The 22655-nt window shown below is 46.4% G+C and overlaps 1 protein-coding gene across 2 annotated transcripts in view; it reads right to left on the bottom strand.

Annotated features, from left to right (window-relative positions):
• Window positions 1-22655, bottom strand: part of LOC101334013 (olfactomedin-like protein 1) — a 386099-nt gene that overhangs the window by 55434 nt on the left and 308010 nt on the right. For both annotated transcript variants that reach the window (XR_012333203.1, XM_073807906.1), the window contains 2 exons: window positions 11110-11202; window positions 7130-7243 (listed from right to left, as the gene is read on the bottom strand). Coding sequence is in view for 1 of the 2 variants with exons in the window: in XM_073807906.1 (XP_073664007.1) it covers window positions 7130-7243; window positions 11110-11202 (207 nt within the window). In the remaining variant the exon portion in view is untranslated. The remainder of the gene's footprint in view (window positions 1-7129; window positions 7244-11109; window positions 11203-22655) is intronic.

The raw sequence follows: 22655 nt of genomic DNA, 5'->3' as shown, positions 1-22655 counted from the left end.
TAGGCCCATTAATCATCTGCTCTGACAGGCATTTAATCTCTCCCTCACCATCAGCTTCCATCCCTCAGGCTATAAACATGATCAAATTTCTGACATTCGAAAGAACCTTCCCTCTTGACCTTCCTTCCCCTCCAGGGACCACCATCAGCTCCCTAGTGCTCAGGCTAGGCAAACGCACTCCGAGTGTGGTGTGAGCGTGAACGCCAGCTTTTTCTCCTCCCTCCCCTCTCCCCCTCACAGCCAAGCTCTGAAAAGCATAATCCACTCTTTGCTGCCTCTTCTTCCTCATCTTCCTGTCGCTTACTCAGGAAAACGTCTGCATGTCTGCAACCCAGCTTCTGCCTTCCCCAGAGCACAGAAACAGCCCTGCCTCTGGGACCAGCGTCCCCACTTTCCGAGGCAACTTTCACCTCTCAGCTCTCAACCCACTGACTCACCCTGCCTCGCCTCATTAGTGCGAGCCCACCCTCCCTTTCCATTTTCCTGACCTCTTTCTTTCTGTCTTTATTTTGGCTGCACAGGGTCTTAGTTGCAGCGTGTGGGATCTTTAGTTGCAGCATACGGGATCTAGCTCCCCGACCAGGGATCGAACCCGGCCCCCCTGCATTGGGAGCACGGAGTCTTAGCCACTGGACCACCTGGGAAGTCCCCTTTTCCTGACCTTTCTTTTTTCTCCTTTGTCTTCGCTGCTGGCATCTTTTATTCTGTCTACCCCTTAAGAGTAACATTCTTGGATCCTCAGCTCCCATCCCCAAGACCGCAGTGATCTGGTCCAGCCTGTTTGTCCAGAGCACGAAGCTTGGCACCTACTGAGACCTGCAGGGTGGGATCCTGCTGGGATCTCTTGGAATCACAGAGCTACTGTAATGGGGTCGGGGGGGAATGGGGAGGCAGGGGGCTGGAGATAAGGGCCAGAGGTTTCATAAGCAGCAGGAGTGTCTGCTCTCCTCATCGGTTCAAGGCTGCCTGTGTAAATGAGAGAGGGCAAGGGATGAGCGGGGTGGTATGGGAGGACGGTGGTTTGTGTTTCTTACTAGGCAGGACCATGAAACTGGGTAATGAAGAAAACCAATGAATAAAATTATCACTCACCCCCTCACTTCACCACTACCAGTAACCTCTTCCAGAAGGACAAATACATCTCCTTTCTGGGAGGTGAAAAAAAGCCTCCATCTCAGAGCAAACCATCATTTCCTTTTCCCAAAGCTCAGTGTCTGACTGGAGCTGATAAAGAGAATTTGCCTTTCAACTTTGCTCTCCTTAAAGGGCCACATCTTGAAGCGATTACTTCCAACTTTAAGTGTGGAACCTGACCCAGGGAGTTTCTGACCAATGACGGGGGACTGGAGCCAGACTGGCAACCTGAAACCAGAATGAAAGAACAGGCCATGGAACGACTTGAAAGGAAAAGTATGTCCCTCTGTCCTTTGAAGTAAGAGGCCTAGGCCTTGCCGGGAAGCCTTTCAGGGAGAGGGGCTCGTAGTCAACCTGGGTTTGAGTCCAGTCTCAGTCCCCACTAACTAAATTGTTTCTCTGAACCTCAGTCCCCTTATCTGTTTTAAAAAAAAAAAAAAAAAAAAAAGGGTAAAGCACCTACCTCACACTATGGTCTGGAGATCCAACATCAAATGAGATAAGTTGAGGAAAGCAGTTATCTCTGCCTCACAAATCTCCCAGGGGGAGTTTTAGGGAATAAGTGGCAAATCCCCTTTTTCTTCGCTCAAGTGTCCTGTCTCCTCGGACAGATTTGTGCTCCCACAGGGTCAGGTGCATAGCTCTGTTTAATATCCTTCCTGAGGTAGAAACACCTCCCTAAAGGTGCTCTCCGGGAATTTATGAGCTGGGTGCTGACAACGCTTTGCTGAGTTCACACGCCTGGGCACACTGTTCCCTCACTCGACTCAAGGGCAGGGACTGGGCCTGTGTCCTGGGTCCCGTAACCCCCTGGCCATTGTGTGATAGTCCAGTTTTGTCCAGTTTTATACATTCTTTTTTTTTTTTTTTTTTTTTTTTTTTTACAGTACGTGGGTCTCTCCTGTTTCGGAACACAGGCTCCGGACGCGCAGGCTCAGCGGCCATGGCTCACGGGCCCAGCCGCTCTGCGGCATGTGGGATCTTCCCGGACCGGGGCACGAACCCGTGTCCCCTGCATCGGCAGGCGGACTCTCAACCACTGCGCCACCAGGGAAGCCCAATAGTCCAGCTTTAACAAAACCGGAACAACTGTACTACAGCTCTAGGAGGTGGGCAGTGCAGAGTCCACACTGTCATCTCTGTTCTCTATAAATAAGAACACAGGTTCACTGACTTCCCCAGATCAACCACAAGTGGTGAATCTGCAGAAAGTCACGTCCATGGACTCCAAATCCCCTAAATTTGTCACTCCACACCTCACCTAAAAGGCAGCCAACACAATGAGGTTGCCTGACACCTGGGGCTCTGGGTCAGGTTGGAGGACTGAGATAGAGCCTGGTGTCCTTCCATGTTTCCCCAAAGCTGGGCTGTGTCCTCACAAGGAGCTTTGCATCCTTTCTTCCTCCCCGCTTGGGTTCGCTACCCTGTCTTCTTTCTGGCACTAAACATGGCTGCTGCTCTTGGCACTGATCACACCTGTCAAGGGCCAGCCTCTGGAAAGTGTTCCATTTGGCTGCCAGCTCTGTATAAGGCCTCTTCTCCACTGGACAGCATTGGCTTCCCTCCCTTCTCCATCACCCGCTGGAGAAGGGTCAGTGATCAGAGGCAGAGGAGCTTGTTGTGTAGGAACTGACAGAACCCCAGAGAACCCATGGAGGCCACTTTAGAAAAAGTCACCAGGGACTTCAAATACATCACAGAGCATAAGGAACTCTCTCTGTGATAGATTTTTTTGCCAACATGGTCTAGGCCAATCACAATGGGGAGGGCGCTGGTCCACACGTGTGTTCCTGGGGTGTTATTCTGGGATCTGGGCTCGGATAGTTCAGTGTGCAGCCCTCAAAGATGCAGCTGGGCAATGCCTTGACCTGCTTAAAATGGAGATGAAGGGCTTCCCTGGTGGCGCAGTGGTCGAGAGTCCGCCTGCCGATGCAGGGGACATGGGTTCGTGCCCCAGTCCAGGAAGATCCCACGTGCCGTGGAGTGGCTGGGCCCGTGAGCCACGGCCGCTGAGCCTGTGCGTCCAGAGCCTGTGCTCCGCCACAGGAGAGGCCACAACAGTGAGAGGCCCGCGTACCACAAAAAAAAAAAAAAAAAAAAAAGGAGGTGAAAATGGACTCAGGCTGTGGGCCTTTGAAGACCTACTTGTACACTTCCTGGTAGATGTCTCTTCCTAATGGGGAAGGCTCCCTGGGGAATCTAGATAGCTCAGTGAGTCAGAGACCATATCAGAGTAGGTGCTTCCACAGGCAGCTCCAAGAGACGCTTGCAGCTACCCCGTTCCCACCCTGTGTCCTGCAACAGGCTGCAGACAAGAAATATTTTGCCCTCAAATGTGTCTATAATCTATGCGTGGCTCATGTGGCCCTGCCTCTGTGCTGATTCTGTTTGGTCCTGGTTTGCCTGTCTAACCCCATGGATCTTCATGCTCTCCCTTTCTAGAGGCCAGATGGGTTAATGTGTAGAAGAAAACAGATGAGAGCTAAGAGATCAGCACTTAGCAGGGGACCAGGCCAAGCCAGGCTGAGGGGTCCATGGCTCGTGAGTCGGGTGGGGAACATTGCTCAGAACAGCTGTCGGGAGAGACAGCGCAGTGGGGTTTGGAACCCATGGACGCACAGGGTTTGGACGATACTGGCTGGGTCTGGGTTTCCTTAAGTCCCCCCAGAGGTCTTCTAGCCAGCCAAGGGGGCGAGTCTGGAATAGAGGTTGCAGACTGGATCTGTGGGCCAGGCTTGGCCTAAAGGTACAATAAATATTGTGTGGTTCACACAATACTTCTTTTTCATTTAAATTAGTTGCCAATGTTTTTAAAATAGAAAGACTGATCTTTAAATTTTTACATCTGGATTTCCAGCTTCTTGTGAAAAGCAGTAATGGGCCTCCATGGGTGGTCAGCTAGAACTGCTGGCTCCTTTAGAAAGGATGTTTTCAGTGTGTAAGGGCTAGCAGGAGCTGCCTCCCCACGGGAAGCAGTGTCAATAGGCAGTCAGGAGGCCCCACGCTGTGACAGTGAAAGCATCTCCTTCAGAGCTCCTCAGGCCTTTAACAGGAGGCCAGGCTTGGCTCAGGGCTGGCAGAAAGAGGCAATTGTGGACTTCCCTGGTGGCGCAGTGGTTGGGAGTCCTCCTGCCAGGGCAGGGGACACGGGTTTGAGCCCTGGTCCATGAAGATCCCACATGCCGCGGAGCAGCTAAGCCCGTGCACAACTACTGAGCCTGCGCTCTAGAGCCCATGAGCCACAACTACTAGAGCCCATGCTCTGCAGCAAGAGAACCCTCCGCAATGAGAAGCCCGCTCACTGCAACAAGAGTAGTCCCCACTCGCCGCAACTAGAGAAAGCCCGTGCATAGCAACAAAGACCCGACGGAGCCAAAAATAAAGTAAATTAATTAAAAAAAAAAAAAAAAGAAAGAGGTGATTGTTTGCCTCCATTCTCTGCCTTAAGGACGTGAGTCATGCTTGCTCCTACCATGAGCCCTGGGGCCCAGGATATCACAGTCTAACCAGTCAAGTCTCTGCCTATCCCCAGTTCAGAGGACACTTACGTATGTACTCCACGCTATATATAGATGGCATCACATCAGCATTGTGATGCAAGAATTAAGCGTCTTTTCAAACAGTATCAAGCAGATTTCCGGAAAGCATTACCATGTGCAGAACATTCAATGTGGCGTTTAGAGCTGGCAACCCAATGATCTCCAGTTCAGGCACCACCAAGCCCAGAGAACACATGAGTGGGAGCGGAGCCTCAAATGCCTATGACATGAACTCAGAATTCTCCAGGAAAGTACTGCACACTCCTTTCATTTTACCCTTGAAAGGCTGAGAGAATACAGTCAAAGTTATGGGCATAAAAATAACTTGGTTAAGTTCAGGAAGATCTTTCAACCCCAGAGGTAGCAAATAAGAGCTACTGCACTCCAGAAGATAGCAAGCCAACACGTTCACCTCTACGGTACATGCAGACCACACGACCGCGACCTCGGCCACAGCACACAAGAAAGAAGATTTAGAATAAACAGGATATAAGGGGCAGTTGAGCTTAAGACTTTTTTAAAAGTCTAAAATCCAGTCTATGAGATAATGCTTAGAAGGATAAGACAACCTCAGAGAGCTCAGGCACCACGATGGGGCCATTTTCTGACCTCCGATCGTGTGGTTACTCACCAGGCACTGCCTTCCTGAAACATCAGTCTTCTGCCGTTTTTCTGACATGTTCCCTTCCACATGCAAATTTTCTTGGTCTCTGTCTAGGTTTTTTTTTTTTTTTTTTTTTTTTTTTAACAGCCCCTCCATCATCTTCCTCCCTGGTCCCCACCCCAGAACCGCATCTTTTGCTGTCTTGAAAATATAATCTAGTAGGTTGTCCCATGCACTCTTGTGAAAATGCTCTTGTGCCATTTGAGATTTTTTCCATCAGGCTATTTTCTTTCCTGGGTCTTCAAAAGAAAGATTCAACTTTTAAGAGTAAATAAAAAGAAAGATTCACTGCTGTTGCTACTCGGATTTCCAGGGAATACGATAAGCAAGAGAAACGGCATACCATTTAAACAGAAAATCAAATGGGGCCAAGAACGTGGTAACTTATTAATCAGCAATGAAAGGATAAACTAATAACAGCTTCCAAGCTGTCAGAACTAGTTTCTACAAAGACATTTGCATAAAAATATTGATTTTAAAAGAAGTTCTTCAAATGCACTCAAAGCTAAGAAGCACCTAGAAACTAAGATATTTACCCCTAAGACCAAAGGTCATATTCAAAGCTTCTGTTCATTACTATGCTATGGAGAAACAATTTGAATTTTATGCTGACCAAAGCAATTAAAAAAAAAAAAGTTAGAGCTTGGGGGATGGGGGAGGGAGATTATAAGCAGTCTTCTAATTGAACCCACTCATTTTAAGAAATGGACTTTCATTCCTTAAATAATTAGTGAGCACCTTTTATGTGCCAAGTACTATGCCAGGACCTACAAAGCATACACCCATAAACTTCAGTCATGGTTTATTTTTCAAAATAACTGAAGTGCAAAAATGATGCAAGTTAAGGAAATTAGATATATGACTAGAGTTCATAAAATAAAATTTCTAATTAGCATCTCAACAGATTCTGAAAAGACTTGATAAAAAGTCAACACCACTTCCTAAAAATTGCAGCTCGTTATTTACAGTGGGGTCAGACTCTTCAAGAAAAGTCAGTTCAATTATAATACTTTTGCTAAAAAAAAAGTAAAAAAGGTCTAAGTGATAGTAAAGACAATGATACAGCAAAATTTAAAAGTGGGAAAAAAACTCACTCTATGACGTTAAGCATAGAAAAGCTGAGGACTAAATCATATCTCTGGCGCAAATAGCGTTTTGTATATTATATGTACCTATAACAAAAAGGCCCAAAGAGAAACAAGGAGACATTTAAGAGATGTTTCTGAATGGTAGAAGAGCAGCTAATTTTTTTCATTTTAATATGTATTAAATTATATTAAAATTTTATGTAATATGTGATCAATTTTATCAAAGAAAGCCACACAGAGTGAGAGGGGAAAGAGTGAGGGAAGGAAAGAGGCACAAAATAAGTTAATCGACTTTCGAAAACCCCAGATGCCACTTACAGGGCAAAGGCGACAACAGTGCCATGCCTGAACCGTGGGTTACTTGGTTATGAGGAGTTAGCCGGTTAAGTGTGTCCGGTGTGGTTGGTGTGATAAGATGAGGGGGACATGGCCAGCAGAGAGCTCTGCACTGAACCAGGCCAGGAGAAAGTGCCCTGGGAATCTGTCAAACCAGCCCAACAAGTTATTCCTCCCAGGCCAGCCCTTCCCTGCCCTCCCCGCCTCCGGTTTCACCTGCTGTGTAAACACCACAGGCTAAGCAGCCAACCCTCCCCTCCAGGCAGGACGGGAATGGAAGCAGCGAGCTCTGTAACGTGGACCCAGAAAGGGGCTTGCCCACGTGAGCGGCTGCAGGACCCAAGGCCCTGGGTCCCACCCACCCTTACCTGTTGAAGCATCTCTTCAGCAGCATTGAGTTTCACCTGGTGTCCTTCCAGACACACTTCCAGGTCCCGAATCTTCTCTCCTTGGGCTTCCACTTGGTCTGTGAGGACGCTCACCTGTCCCAGGAAATAAAGCAAGGGTGGAGGCTGGGACCGGCTCCCCGCTGGAGGGGAGCCGTGAAGCCACGCCACTGATTCTTGATGGGAGAAGAGTGGCTGCTGGTTTTGGTGGGTGGTAAGTGGGGGAAGTGTCCTGGATGAAGGGAACCCCGGTTGTTTTCTCACCTGGCCGGGAAGTCCCAGCCACCACCTGGACCAGGTTGGTCACATTTCCTGCTCTTGACAGACTCAGGAGAAAAACACCCAGCAGCCACGAGAGCAGCCTCTGGGCTGGCCTCTGGCTCCTTGTGCCTCTCACAGAGCTCCCTTGGGCAGCCCGACCTCAAGGAATAACTCAGCTGGCTCGCCAGGGCTCCTGCCACCTCATGTGGAAGCGCGATCCAAACTTCTGTGCAGAGTAGCCAATGACCTTACCCCTCTCATCAGGGTGTGAGGACAGCTCACCTATCAGGCGAGGGTTCTGAAGCAATTAAGGAATGCGAGACGTAAAGGGCATGTATTAGCACTGACAAAACTTGGCTGCAGGAAGGTTTTTGTGCTTCACAGGCCAAAACATGACTAAGTCATAAATATACACAAGCCACGCTGCACATACAGTGGCAGGAAAACAGTCGTCTTTCTGAAGAACATCGAGACTATCTCTTGGAATTGTTAGCAAATAAAAATCCATTTACGATAAATCATTTAAATTATACCGTAAATACAGACTGAGAAATTTTCAAAGCCTATCAGCAAACAGCCTTTTCCTTATTATTAATCCTTTTCCATATTACTATTAAATAATTATTATTAAAAGGTGCCTCAGAGCAGGAAGAGGAAGAAAGCATGAGTGACCTCCCCCAAAATAAAGAAATCAAGGACTGGTAAATTGAGATCCCTTATAGCCTTTTGGTTTCTAACCAATGGTTGACTCATCACCATTTACATATAGATGATCATAAATTATTTCTCAGTCTGTAAAGGAATGATAGCTGGAGCATGAGAGTTAATGTGAATTCACTTATGCATGCTTAAATAAAGTTATGAATTATAAAGCTCCCTTTTACAGAGGCACTAATCTTAATGAATATGGCTGCTTTAAGCTTTCCATTTTTATGTTCCTAAGTGATTAATGAATTATTGAAACATACTCCTGGAGCTGATGCATGGTGTGCTAACATTTCAATTATAATCCAAAAATGGGCGTCTTATCCTCGCTGCCTAACATGATCAGCCGTCCTGGCCTTTTCAACTACTAACTCTAATCTCAAAAGAGTAGGATGCCAGGGGTGGCCTTTGCTGCCTGGGTTCCAGAGTTTCTGTTGGGGATGTGTCATGGTTAATCTTACTGGGATGATTAACACTTAGAGAGTCTGCGCCACGCCTTGGGGCCATGGGCTGGCGATACCCAGCGGAGTAGGTACCCAGACCCCAGACGAATAACGTGGTCTCCGGCATTCTATAGCTCATAGCCCAGCTGCTCTTAAGACTCGAGATACACCGGGTTATGGGGTCCTTATGAACGTGAATACTCAGTCTAGGTTATGAATGTAGAGGTGTAGAAAATTGGGAGAAAATGTATAAAGGTTCTAAATGTGACCTTTATTCAAGAAAAAATATTTTCTGAGCCCCTACCACATGCTAGGCATAACTTTAAAAACCGAGGGGATACAGAAGTGGGGGAAAAAGAAAAAGATGAAAATCCTTGCATTAAGAAGTCACATTCTAATGAAGAAATACAAGATTTTGGTTTTATTTATTGTTTAATCCTGAAAACAGTATTTTGCCCTGTGTGATTTCCCTTGTTCTTCCACAAGTAAACCCAGGAGAACATTCTGGGCCAAGGGCTCCAATGAATTCGGTCTGGCTGAGCTGTCTTGTGAATTAATCAAGTAAGTGGCCCCCCCACTCTGAGGATCTGTCTAACCTGCTCCGTGGAGCCTCTAGAGACAGCAGTGAGCACGTAAGAGCAGCTCTGAGAGTCTGTCCACAAGCTCCTGGAGGGACAGAAACCATTAGGATCCACTTCTGACTTCACTGATAAGCAGCTCTCCAGTTGTGCTAGAATCAATAAGGATTCTTCAAGAATTCAGAATTTTTACAATATCAGAGAGATTATCACACAGGCATTCTTTATTAAATTGTAACCCTCTAAATAGAAATGTCTCATTTCAGCCATGAAGGTTCCGGGTTCATTCGTCTGTAGCTTGATACTGTTTGTGGCAAAATTCTAAACTGGACGCTCTTCCATCAGTTGTGTCATTGGGATGGAGGTTCCAGTTACACATCCCGCAAAGTGTCTGCACTGTAACGTGCTATGTAACCTGGCCCCTGCTACCTCTCAGGCAGTTCCCAGGCTTCTCAGGGTCACCAGCTCCAACCACACAGCCCCTTCCTGTTCTTCCCACACGCCAAGCACATGCCTACCTCAAGGTGCTCGCTGGACCAGCCACCTCCTCTGCCTGGCACGTGCTTCTCCCAGTCTCTATGGGGCTCCCTCCCCAGCTCCTTAAGTCTCCTCCTATCGGGGAGGTCTTCCCTGACCACACAGTCCTATCCTGCTTTATTTTTTTCCATAGCATTTATCATCACTGGAAACATTTTGTGAATTGGTTTACCATACATGTACGTGCGTGCGTGCGCGCGCACACACACGCGCGTGCACACACACACACACACACACGAATGGAAGCTTGAGAACAGGGACTTAGTCTATTTTCTTCACTGCTACAACCCCAGCACCTAAAACCAGTATCCACTGAGTTGTGGGCATGCAAATAGTTTTTAATGAACAAATCAATGAAGTGAAGAAAAAAAAAAAAACCTAGGATACAAAATTGTGTAATTGTATATTTGGTCTGAGCTTAATTTTTTAAAATAGGGGCAGGACAGAAAAAAAGAAAAGGACTGGAAGAAAGGGCTAACATGTTAAATTCTTTTTGACTTTCCAAAGTTTCTAAAATAATCAGATATTATACCTACATTCATAAAATGAAGTGAAATGAATAAAAGAAATAAGGTAAAACAGAAGGAAAAAAGCCAAACATACTGCAGCCTCTTAACTCTAGTGCTCTAAGCTAAGGCCCATTGTCTAGGGAGGATCCCAGAACCCTCCCTGCCCCCTCGCTTCCATCCCACTTACCAGTCTTAATCACCACCCTTCAAGCTTTTTAAGGAGCTGGGATTAGGACATTAGTCTTATTATTCTCTAAATTGTCAATCACAGTGTCTGAGGCATACCAGACCTTGAGGCTTGGTTCATGTGTTTGAGAACTAACACAGCAAAGGGCTCCTACCTCAGCAAAAAGCATCCCACGAGAAAGATCAACTTTTCAGAATGCAATGCAAGTTTTCAGACCTGAAACTACGTCTTTGACAAGTTTTGGAGTTCCTTTCTTCAAAGTAAGAGAGTCATCAAAGGCTTATTAACCCATGTTAACAGCTCCAGGGGGGTTGGCCTCAAAGTGATCAGTCTCGATCCAGCTCCGGATGAACTGGGCCTGATCCTGTTAGCATCCACCCTGGGGCTTTTTAAGAGGCTTTGCTGTATTAGTGACAGGAGGACACATCTCCTTTGCAAGACTTCTGGAAGACAGGGCCCCATTAATCAGCCTGGCCACAGAGCTTCCAGTGTATAGATGCAGATACTCTTGTAGTCCGTGATAAATAAATGAATCCATTCACAGCCCCCAAAAGCCAAGGCCAGAGTTAAACTGTGCCCCCAGTTACTTTCTCCTTTGTTTCAGGAAAAGTCTTTTGAAAAACATACACTTTGGGAGCAGGAAACATCCAACAGAGAAAATCCTTTGGACTTCCCTCCTACTTAAGGCAGCTACAGAGCTGGAGGTAACAGAAAAAGCTGGTTCCCACCAAAAAGGACCCACCTGTAATATGAGGGACTCCTTATCTCCTTCTAGACGTGCTAAGCGTTCCTGGTACGTTTCATTACTAGCAGCACTGTGGTGATTTACCTGGGACTAAAGGGAAGAGGAAAAAAACACACACTTAAAAGGCTGGAAAAACATCTTACCAACTTCCAAATGAAGTATGCAATTGGTGAGGTCAGTTTCGCTCGTTATCTATGCAAAACCACCCACCTAAACAGGAAACCACAGGATTTCAAAACTACTACAAGGAGGACCAGATCAGATGCCACTGATAGGCATGCCATAAAAGGTGGCAAAAACCACCCCCTGGGTGACCTCACCTTTGGCTAGAAAGGCCTTGGTGGAACTCCAGACCCGGCGGTGCTTGGCGTGACGGGGCGTGTTGGGTCTGGTTTAGCTAGAGGCACGGCCGGCCAGAAGCACCAGTAGCAATAAGGGTCTACTCTTTGAGACCAGGGAGCTGGTACCATGCACTGAGGAACTATATGGGAACAACTCCTGCACAGATCTTGTCTCCCGACTCTCACGCCAAAGTTCTCCAGAGCCGAGGCACACCTCACGGCGTGGAGGCCCATCCTGAACATCGCAGGGAGCCTGGAGGATGAGGGATGCCAAACGGAAGGCCCTTCATCTACTCGCACATCCCTTTCAGAAGTGGCCGATCGCACCCCTCAATAAGGGCTCTGGCAGCCAGGGTGGCACGTGGAGTTGCTGCAGTGTTAGAGCTGAGAGGAATAAGCTAAGATGAAACGCCTTGAGAAGAACCCAAATGACAGCCAGAGGGATCTCAAGGGCCAAGCAGAGGGAAAACACAGGAAATACCAAGTAGTCGGAAACCATGGAAAACAGAGGAAAGGGAGATTTGAGATGGCAGTCGAGAGGCAAAGCTTATAAAATGCCCTGAGCTAGAGACAGGAGCTGCAGTCACTTCCTGGGTGTGTCTGCCCTGGCTGTAGGCAGGGAGGAGGGAGGTAGCTGCTAATGGAACTGAACTGGCCCAGTGCTACGACTACACCCTTCTTCCACGAGGAATTTAAGGGCCCAAACCAGAGGCGCACAGTAGGCCATCCAGGGGCTCAGCGGTCTGAAAAAGCAGATCTTATTGCTAAACGGGGAAATGACACTCCTTGACACCTGGGCTGGTCCAGAGGAGTCAATGCTCCAATGTTCGTAAGGCGGGTATCCTATATCCCAAAGGAAAGTCACGATTGTAAAAGGAGAATGCCAGAGAGGAGACCAGGCACAGAGAAGGGCCCAGAGGTGGTCCCCTTCTCCCGAGCCCATTTCGCCACATTCCAACCTTCAGAATGGGCTTTCCAACCACACCCCACCTGCCCCATTAGGAAAAGATACCTCCTGCCTTCCCTCGTCCCATCCCTTCCCCAGTGCACTGCCTAGGTGAGGGCAGGTGGCAGAGCCAGGCCTGGTTCCAAAAAGAAACAGGGAGCAAGAAATCTGCGTTCAAGCTGTGGAGTGTCACCTGTGAGGGAAGCACTGGCTGTCTGTCGAAGGTGCAGCGGGAGGGTGAGCCCAGGGGCCACTTCCCAGGGCAGCTGTGCCAGGCACAGGCCAGACGGACAGGGCACCCCTGCCATTCCCCTGCCTTTTCGTCTAGCCCCTCTCCAGTCTGCATCTTGTTCAGTGTTAGGGAAGCTCTTTCATACCATAAACAAAGGGCCTTAGCAATCACTAATGGCTTCTTTGTGTTGATGGTGGTTTATTATTGTTCCATTAATTAATATTCCAGTCATCACACGGTCAAACACTGACTAGTATCCAAAGATATAATTAGAACCTACATTTCTCAGAGCCTAACAAGAAAAGAAAGGAAATAGCTCTTAAGCAGCAGGTCAATTGCTTCTCTGTCCAAGAACTCACATGATGGTGACTTTCAGAGGAGAGAGACTGAGAACAGAAAGGACCCAGGCACCCAAGTGAAGCTGTGTGGATCCAGCGCCAGTGCCAAAGTCAGCACATGCACAGGGCCACCCACCACTGGCAGCTGGTACTTCTCCAGCAGGAGGCGAAGGGAAGGTTCCTTCCACAAGACTCCGGCCAGCTACCGCACCACCTGGGCCTCAGTCAAATGGAGGGCAGTGTGTTCGTACGATAAAAGACCTACCCACGCAATCACCCAGAGAGGCAGCTAGTTGACCAAAAAAGAAAAAAGAGGAAGGAAGGAAGTTGATATCGTAAGTTCAGTTAACTTACGTGCCATAGAGTCTATAACACATGCTAGAAGTAGATTAAAATAAAAACTGAATCTACTCTAGCAGCCAATGGAAAAAGGGAAGCACAGCTGAGTTAAAAGATGCACAGATCCGTATGACAAAGTCAAGCTAACTGCCTAGGAGAAGCACAGCTCTTCCTAAGGAAGGGAGAACCATCCCTTGTTTCCACAGAGAGACTTCGTGTAGGGGGATAAACAACATTCGGGATGATATCCTCACAGTAAACAGAGCCCAGCAGAACTCACTGCTTTCCTGTGATGTTCTCAAAATAGGTCAAAGGTTAGTGGATAACGTGGGCCAAAAACCAAAGCAATTCTATGGAGACCAATGCAATGTGGTCCAAGTACCGTGCTCTAGACACAAAGTGGGCACTTAGGCAGCGCTCACCATGTGCCAAGCGCTGTCGAGAGCACTTTACGTATATTAATTCATTCAATCCTTCCCACAACTCTGCTAGATAGGTACTATTTTTATTCTAATTTTACACTTAAAGGAACTGAGACACAAAGTATACGAACAAGGCACAAATGGATTATTTGCCCAAGTTACCATGTACGAAACCAGTAGGCTCTCTGTTACAGCCTGAGGAACAGATCAGTATAAATTTTGTTTTATACATTGTGATTGTATGAAAGTTCACTTAAAATAAAGTGTAAAAATGCTGTCTGAACCTAAACATCCATTAATAGAGGAGTGGATAAACTGTGGCTCACCCATATTATGGACAATTTGTAGCATTTTAACATGAGGCGGATTTTTATGAACCATCATAGAAATACAAGACATATTGGATAGTGAAAGCAGCAAGATGCAGAGGATCACGCGGTGTGATACTAGAGAACAGTACCATCCAGCTCCGCAAGTACTGATGTATCTATGAAGGTAAACAGATCCAGTGTCTGGAAGGCTACAGAACAACCCTCAACAGTGCTCTCTTTTGGGGAAGCTTCTGGGCTACGAAAAGTTGGGAGTGGGAGGTTTGGTCAAGAGGGGCTTTAACTATAATATTTGAGCTTCTTATAAAAATATGTTTGTGCTTCCCTGGTGGCGCAGTGGTTGAGAGTCCACCTGCCGATGCAGGGGACGTGGGTTCGTGCCCCGGTCCGAGAGGATCCCAGATGCCGCGGAGTGGCTGGGCCCGTGAGCCATGGCCGCTGAGCCTGCGTGTCCGGAGCCTGTGCTCCGCAATGGGAGAGGCCACAGCAGTGAGAGGCCCGCGTACCGCAAAAAAAAAAAAAAAAAAAAAATTTACTTAATTAAAATATATTTTAAAATCTAGAAGCACCGTTTGAGTAGCTAGAACAGTTCTTGGTGCTTTTTTCCTCCCCTAACAGACTTGAGGGGCACATCCTTCCCCAGCAGTCACACTGGCCCATGTGGCAGTGCTGCATGTGGCAGAAAAGTGCCTCCCTTGAGCCAAATCACCATTGTAGACGAGCAGGGCATCTTCCTCTCATACAGTTGGCCAAAATCACTGCTGTTCTCTAGCAAGCTTTTGAAAGGTATTAAACAAAAGTGAGATGGAAACAATGTCCCAGAAAGAAGTCTGCCACATCGTTATCCCTTGCTTTTGGTGAGGTTCAGAGTCCTGTGTTTTCACATTCTACAGAAGATGGACAGCTCTCAAGAAAACTGCACTCAAGCCTTAGCTGGGCACAGACCAGGATAAAACACACCTCTGCTTGAAGAACCTGGAAAGCAACTGAGAACAGGGCCAAGAAGAACATCTTGTTGAATGCCAACATTTATTAGCCAAAGGTGAGGATTTGAGTTTTGAGTGAATAAACGCATACTCCTTATTCCAGTAATTGGGCAACAGGTTCAGTCACTTTTGGGCATCATTCTTGGATTATAAAATGGCTGTATCATCAGTGCATAAAAGGCCAGAAGGTTATGAAAATGATTGATAAACATGTTTAAAAAGACAGAGTCGGGACACAGCTCTGTTTTGCCTGACTTTCAGAAGAGCTTGCTTTCTCACAGGCTACACCTGCTTCCTTAATTCTAACAGTGGAATTGTAGAAGTCTGGGATCAATATTGAGATCATCAACTGGGTCCCTGAGTGATTCCAGGTTTGGGAGTCTCTGAAAAGTCTTGTCCGTATTCTCTATTAGGTAACTTGGTGATAGAGCAGTTGCCCAGCTCTCCATGCATAAAGTCAGATGGAGAGAACCATGCCAGCATTCCACCGAGGAGGAGAAAGTGACACCGAATTCCGAAGGATGCTACATGCTAAGTTTCGCTTCCTCCCCGCTCTGGGATGGCAAGTGATCTAAAGGAGAGTTCTATACTGTTCTACCCTGTTAAGGATGCTCAACCCATTGATAAATATAAATTAAAAAGAGGTCATTTTTATTCAACTAATGATGTTAAGCCCCTAGGCTAGACCTGTACAATGGACTTCTGATGTACTAAGGTGTGATATACATACATTTGATCAAATTTTTCTCTTCTGTTTTGATGGTTATTTCTACAAATGTGACAGAGGGAAAAATGAATCTTCTCATCCAAACTTTCCATCGTCAAAGCTATGCCTGAAACTATAATTCACGTTAGTTACCTGATATAATATTGCGTGGGACCAAGAGATATTGTGAAGGCCAGGGATCTGCGTACCCTATGGAGGTGAAATGGCAACTACAGATCGACATTTCCACGTCCTCTTGCAGCGCGTATTGAAGAACGCCACAGTGAAACATACTCCCTCTCTCTTATATCACAGAACTAAATCAGCACGGGGAGTTCTTTGTGTGTGTATATTGTCAATAACTCAGAAACTTTAGCCAAGACTACTACAAGTTAAACCCCCTTTGCTTCTATCAAAATTTTACCCTCAAGAAGCTGGACAAAGTCTTGAATAAAGGAATCCATCTTCTAAAACCCAGATCTCTTGGAGGCAAATATAAAACACAGCTCAGAAACGTCACATCAAGGTCTTCCCCAGATGCTCAAGATAACTATTAGAGAAATGCAAATCAAAACTACAATGAGGTACCACCTCACACTGGTCAGGATGACCATCTGCAAAAGTCCACAAATAATAAATGCTAGAGAGGCTGTGGAGAAAAAGGAACCCACCTATACTGTTGGTGGGAATATAAATTGCTGCAGCCACTATGGAAAACAGTATGGAGGTTCCTTAACAAATTAAAAATAGGGACTTCCCTGGTGGCGCAGTGGTTAAGAATCCACCTGCCAATGCAGGGGACACGGGTTCAAGCCCTGGTCTGGGAAGATCCCACATGCCATGGAGCAACTAAGTCCGTGTGCCACAACTACTGAGCCTGCGAGCCACAACTACTGAAGCCCACATGCTGCAACTACTGAAGCCCGTGTGCCTAGAGCCCATGCTCTGCAACAAAGAGAAGCCACCGCAACGAGAAGCCCGTGCACTGCAACGAAGAGTAGGCCCTGCTCGCAGCAACTAGAGACAGCCTGCACGCAGCAACGAAGACCCAACGCAGCCAAAAATAAATAAGAATAAAAATAAATTTAAAATACCTTTCTTTAAAAAAAACACAAAAAACTAAAAATAGAGTTACCACATGATCCAGCAATCCCACTCCTGGGCATATATCCAGAGAAAACTCTGATTCAAAAATATACACGCACACCAATGTTCATAGAAGCACTATTTACAATAGCCAAGACATGGAAACAACCTAAATGTCCATAGATAAAGAAGATGTGGTGTATATATACAATGGTATATTACTCGGCCATTAAAAAAAAGAATGAAATGATGCCATTTGCAGCAACACGGATAGACCTAGAGATTATTATACTAAGTGAAGTCAGACAGAGAAAGACAAGTATCATATGATGTCACTTACATGTGGATCTAAAATATGACACAAACGAACTTATTCACAAAACAGAAACAGACTCACAGACATAGAAAACAAACTTATGGTTACCAAAGGGGAAAGGGGGTATGGGGGAGGGATAAATTAGAAGTTGGGGGACTTCCCTGGTGGTGCGGTGGTTAAGAATCCGCCTGCCAATGCAGGGGACACGGGTTCGAGCCCTGGTCCGGGAAGATCCCACATGTTGTGGAGCAACAAAGCCCGTGCGCCACAACTACTGAGCCTTGCTCTAGAGCCCGTGAGCCACAACTACTGAGCCCACATGCCACAACTAATGAAGCCCACGCGCCTAGAGCCTGTGCTCCGCAACAAGAGAAGCCACCGCAATGAGAAGCTTGCACACGGCAACAAAGAGTAGCCCCCGCTCGCCGCAACTAGAGAAAGCCCGCGTGCAGCAACGAAGACCCAAAGCAGCCAAAAATAATAAATTAAAAAAAAAAGAAGTTGGGTATTAACATATACACAGTACTGTATATAAAATAGATAAACAACAAGGTCCTACTGTATAGCACAGGGAACTATGTTCAACATCTTGTAATAACCTATAATGGAAAAGAATCTGAAAAAGAATATGTGTCTATATCTATATAACTGAATCACTTCGCTATACAACAGAAACTAACACAACATTATAAATCAACTATACTGCAATTAAAAAAAAAAGGTCTTCCCCAGGCCTTGGGGGTGACGTTGCTGAGAGTCCCCTGGAACAGAGACAACACAGCACCTTGACTCTTACAGACTGTGGCCCTCTTTCTAGAAGACCCAACATACTGTTGATGCTGAGACTGGGCAGGCCTAATATACAGCTCCAGCTATCAACAGCCTACAGTGGCGCTATCTTCTAAGCCATCTCTAAATGGAAGAGAGAGGCTTCAGGATGATGTAGCAGCTGTGCAGGCTGATCCTCGGTTGGGGGTCATGGAGTTGACCATGACAGTTAATCAGACTCAGTGATTAGGAGAGAAGTGGGAGGATGGAGAAAGGACCGTGTGGGTCCAGGAAGCACAGGACTGACCACCAAGATTCCAGTATGGACAGAGTCTCTATATAAAGGGCATTTGGGGCTACACAAAGACACTAGACTAATCTGAGTCCTGCCTCCACCTCTTCCACGGGTCCGTGAATAAGGAGTTTACTCTCGGTTAAGTTCCTCATGCACCACAAGCTGAATGCTAGCAGGCTCAAGAAATAAAATAGATTTTCCATATCTTGGGGGACATTGCATTTTTATCAGGGACGTGATTATCAGAGGATATTTAAGGTTCCCCCCCTCCCCGACACACAGGCAAAACCCTTATCATTAGCTGCAAAAACCCCAGACTAGTCAATTTCCCTCTCGCTCTCTTGCTAAGAGAAAGGAACAGGCTGGGGTCATTACCTTTGCTATAACTATGTGGCACGAGTGAGGGCTGCCAGCTCCTTAGAGATATTCTCACCCCTTCCAACCTCCTGATGCAAAGCTTAGACGGCTGGAATCTTTCCTCTGCATTTTTAAACTTGGGAACAGAAAATGGTAGTAGTTGTGCTACAAGGTTCAAAGGTTGTCAGTGGACATGTCTTCTTCCAGGTGGAGGAAGTTGGTTTGCAGCAGGAGTAAGCTATGAAGCCAACACACATGGAAACACAAATGAAAGCCAAGAGAGAGAGACTGGTGGCATTCTCACCCCTGGTTCATGCTGTCCAAAGGCAATGATACATCCCTGCCCTTCCTGCTGGTCCCCTCTTGGCCTACACTGGTTCAAACCGAGTTTCTGTTACTTGCAACCAAAAGTCCTGGCTAATGCATTTGTCTCAAATGGTGATCAGTCAATTGACTGAAATTTACTCCTCTGGAAACAGATTTACAAGACAGCATTCCTGCTATTTGGATATAGCACTGAATTACAAAGGGATTCTACCTACCATTGCTTGATTTGCTTGAACTGGTAAATTTAAAGACAGAATTGTCAGTTCTGAGCCAACTATAGTTAAAACCAAGATTATCATCAAGGGCTAATAGGGATCTACTTTGTGGCACAGGGCGTGTCTGTGTGGGATGCATGGGGATAAAAAAGGAACCCATTCTCCTTTGTGTGTGAAATGGATGACTTTCTATCCACCACCTGTGGGCCTCCATTCTTATTTCCCAAGCAGAACAAGAAGGTTAATTCAGGGAATGACACAAGATGCAACAGGCCCATGGCATCAACTGGGTGTGTGTGTGTGGCGGGGAGAGATGAAATAAACAAAAATTGAAATAAACAGGAAGAAATAAACAGGAAGCTAAAGATATAAGGGTGGATGGGAAATGAATAAATGAAGGGCTCTAAGAACATAGAAACACGTAACAACTGTTTAAGAAGCTACGTTGAAAGAATTAACACGTGCTGTATAGCCGTACAAATGCCAGGTCTGAGAGCTGCAGCTTCCCTGTTCCCACCCTTTGCTCAGCTGGATTTCAAGGCAGGGGATCCCTGGGGACTTTGTTGGGGGCTTCCATATTCATGTACAGAATTCCGGCAGCCTTCTCCTCTACAAGGTAGGACCTCCTGCGCAGAATGACGGCTGGGAACGATTAACAGGTGAGGCTGCACTGGCCACGCACAAGCTCAAGTAGGTCACCTCATCTCAAGCTTCCCATCCTTTCAATAGAGGAGATCATACCTCACAGAGTGACACAGATGATCAGTTAGGTCATTAAAAACAAAGACGTGTGGGAACAAAAGTGCAGAAAGCTCTTTAGAGCAGGATGCTCTAATATTTCCTCCATGTAATATAAACAGTTTTTGAATGATCGTGGAAACACGGAACTCATTGAAATGGGTTTGTTTAAACTAAAAGACCAAAATGCAGTTAAGACACAGCTCTTCCCTTGCACCGACAGCTTTAATGAACTCATTCTTTTTGTGCAAAACAAAAGAAGGCAACATTTCTCATTAGGACACCTATGAAGTATCTAAAGATCTGAACAAACAACCCAAAGGAACAATAACCAAAATACTTTCGGGCTGGAAAGAAAAAAAGTGCCTAAGGGACAACACAGAACCCATTGTTAGCTAAGAGCCCTGGAATCATGCCTGCGGTGCACAGCTTCGAACCTGTTCACTTTCCATCGTCTCTGAAAAGATGCCCATGTTTGGAGTTGCATCTACAGGAACACAGTTTATAATGAGCACAGTGAAAATTTCAATAGCTAATAATGACTAATCATAAACACTTGCATTTTTCTTTCTGTTCCAATCTGAAAGTCAGGTCAAATTTAGGTTAAACATGAGCTTTGCAGCTGAGCTGTGCCCGCGCCCCCAGCAGCCCCCTCAGAGCCATCACCCTCTGACTCTAGTGGCTGGTCAGCTTCCACGATGCTTGCTCGCTCTTGGCCTGGTCCTTCCACTGTAGCTTGGCAAAGGGACGGCCACATTAGGTCTCCGCAGAGTTCTGGAGGGGGTGCTTGGTGGCACGGATGGGGGCCGTGCAGAATCCCCAGGAGTCTGACTCCTTCACAGCCTGGCTGGCCTCTGCCGGCCTCTGTGTGCCCCCCAGGTGTGCTCTGGTACACTCTCGGGGATGCTGGGTGAGGGCAATGTCCCACGGGATCTGCTGACAGCATGGCACTACACTGAACACGGGGAAAGAGCTGGTTCCAGAACAAACAAGTGGTGTGGAGGAGAGGTCGCGTGGCGGTGTCAGTTGGTATGCGAGCACGGAGTGTGGGAAAAGCCTAAGGAAGTCAGCTCCCCTGTGAGGCCGCTCCCCGTCAAGGGGATCATATCAAATCCAGAAAACCCACCTCAAGAGAGCCATAGCTGCCAAGCACAGGGGAGATGTCAAAGTCACTAAGGCTATACTTCAAGCTCAGGACCACCACTCACACAACAAGCTTTTGAGAAACTTGGAAAATGTAGACCTGAAAAAATAAGGACCAAAAAAATAAAGAAGTGGATCATAGAAGCTACAATTTCTATTACATGGCTCAGGTTACCCATCACCAAAGGAATCAAGCAGAATGAATGCAAGCAGGTGCTTGTAAAAAGGAAAACTTCTCCTAGATGTTTTGGTTAAGGAATTTAAGGCCTTTCTGGCAGTTATTATAAAACCACTTTTTCCCAACAAGAAATAGCCAAGCCCATCCACTACCTCTGGCACAGAGTTAAAGAAGTTTCTTCAAAATGCAGCGTGAGTAGAGTACAGTCAGGTCCTCAGCTACCAGGAGCCCAACAAGAGAGAGATCCTATCCTGACCTTGACCTCCTTATGCCCTCCACCTCTCTTACTTGCAATTATATATAAGGGGAGGCTAAGTGTCACTGGTGGGGTTGTCACTATCAAATGATCACTATCAGGGACGAGCAAAGCAAATTTCATGAATAGCAAATTAAATAGCTTGGTCAACCAACGTTCACATAATTATGCTTCATTCAGTTACCTATTCCTGAACACCTACTAGGTGCCACTCCCTGTGCTAGGCAGTCCCTGCCTTGAAAGAGCTCTGTAGTCTTACACCGAGACGTGATAAGTACTGTAATAGAGTTAGTTGTTTTGTTTTTTTTACATCTTTATTGGAGTATAATTGCTTTACAATGGTGTGTTAGTTTCTGCTTTATAACAAAGTGAATCAGTTATACACGTACATATAGTTCCCATGTCTCTTCCCTCTTGCGTCTCCCTCCCTCCCACCCTCCTATCCCACCCCTCCAGGCGGTCACCGAGCTGATATCCCTGTGCTATGCGGCTGCTTCCCACTAGCTATCTACCTTACATTTGGTAGTGTATTATATGTCCATGCCTCTCTCTCGCTTTGTCACAGCTCACCCCTCCCCATCCCCTTATCCTCAAGTCCATTCTCCAGTAGGTCTGTGTCTCCACTCCTGTCTTACCCCTAGGTTCTTCATGACATTTTTTTCTTAAATTCCATATATATATTTGTTAGCATACAGTATTTGTCTTTCTCGTTCTGACTTACTTCACTCTGTATGACAGACTCTAGGTCCATCCACCTCATTACAAATAGCTCAGTTTCGTTTCTTTTTATGGCTGAGTAATAGAGTTAGTTGTGTGTAAGCCAGCAGCAGTGGCATAGGGGAGGGACGAATCGATTATGCCTTCAAGGGAGAGGAGAGGCTTTACAGTGGAGTCCCCACTTGAAAGACTGAGTCTTGAAAGCTATGAAGGAATTCCCCCAGAAGAATAGAGAACAGCGTCTTTGGAAAGAGTCCTCCTGATACAGATAGGCTATCCATGAAGCCACGATCGCCACCCTTCAGATATTCTGGTTTCCCAGAACTAACACAGAAAACAAAGAATATCTTGACAGTCTATCTGTAAGCTTTCCAACCAAGGGGCTGGTGTGATGCACATGAAGGCTCCTAACTGATCATCCTGGGAAGCAGGATTTGGAGGTGAGAGAAATGCACTGGATTCACCAAGATCTTGTTCCAAGATCATAGCCTTGCATAAGCTTAGTCCT

This window comes from Tursiops truncatus, chromosome 8, assembly GCF_011762595.2.
Source record: "Tursiops truncatus isolate mTurTru1 chromosome 8, mTurTru1.mat.Y, whole genome shotgun sequence".
Classification (NCBI taxonomy): Eukaryota; Metazoa; Chordata; class Mammalia; order Artiodactyla; family Delphinidae; genus Tursiops; species Tursiops truncatus.
This window is presented reverse-complemented; position numbering and strand designations above follow the sequence as displayed.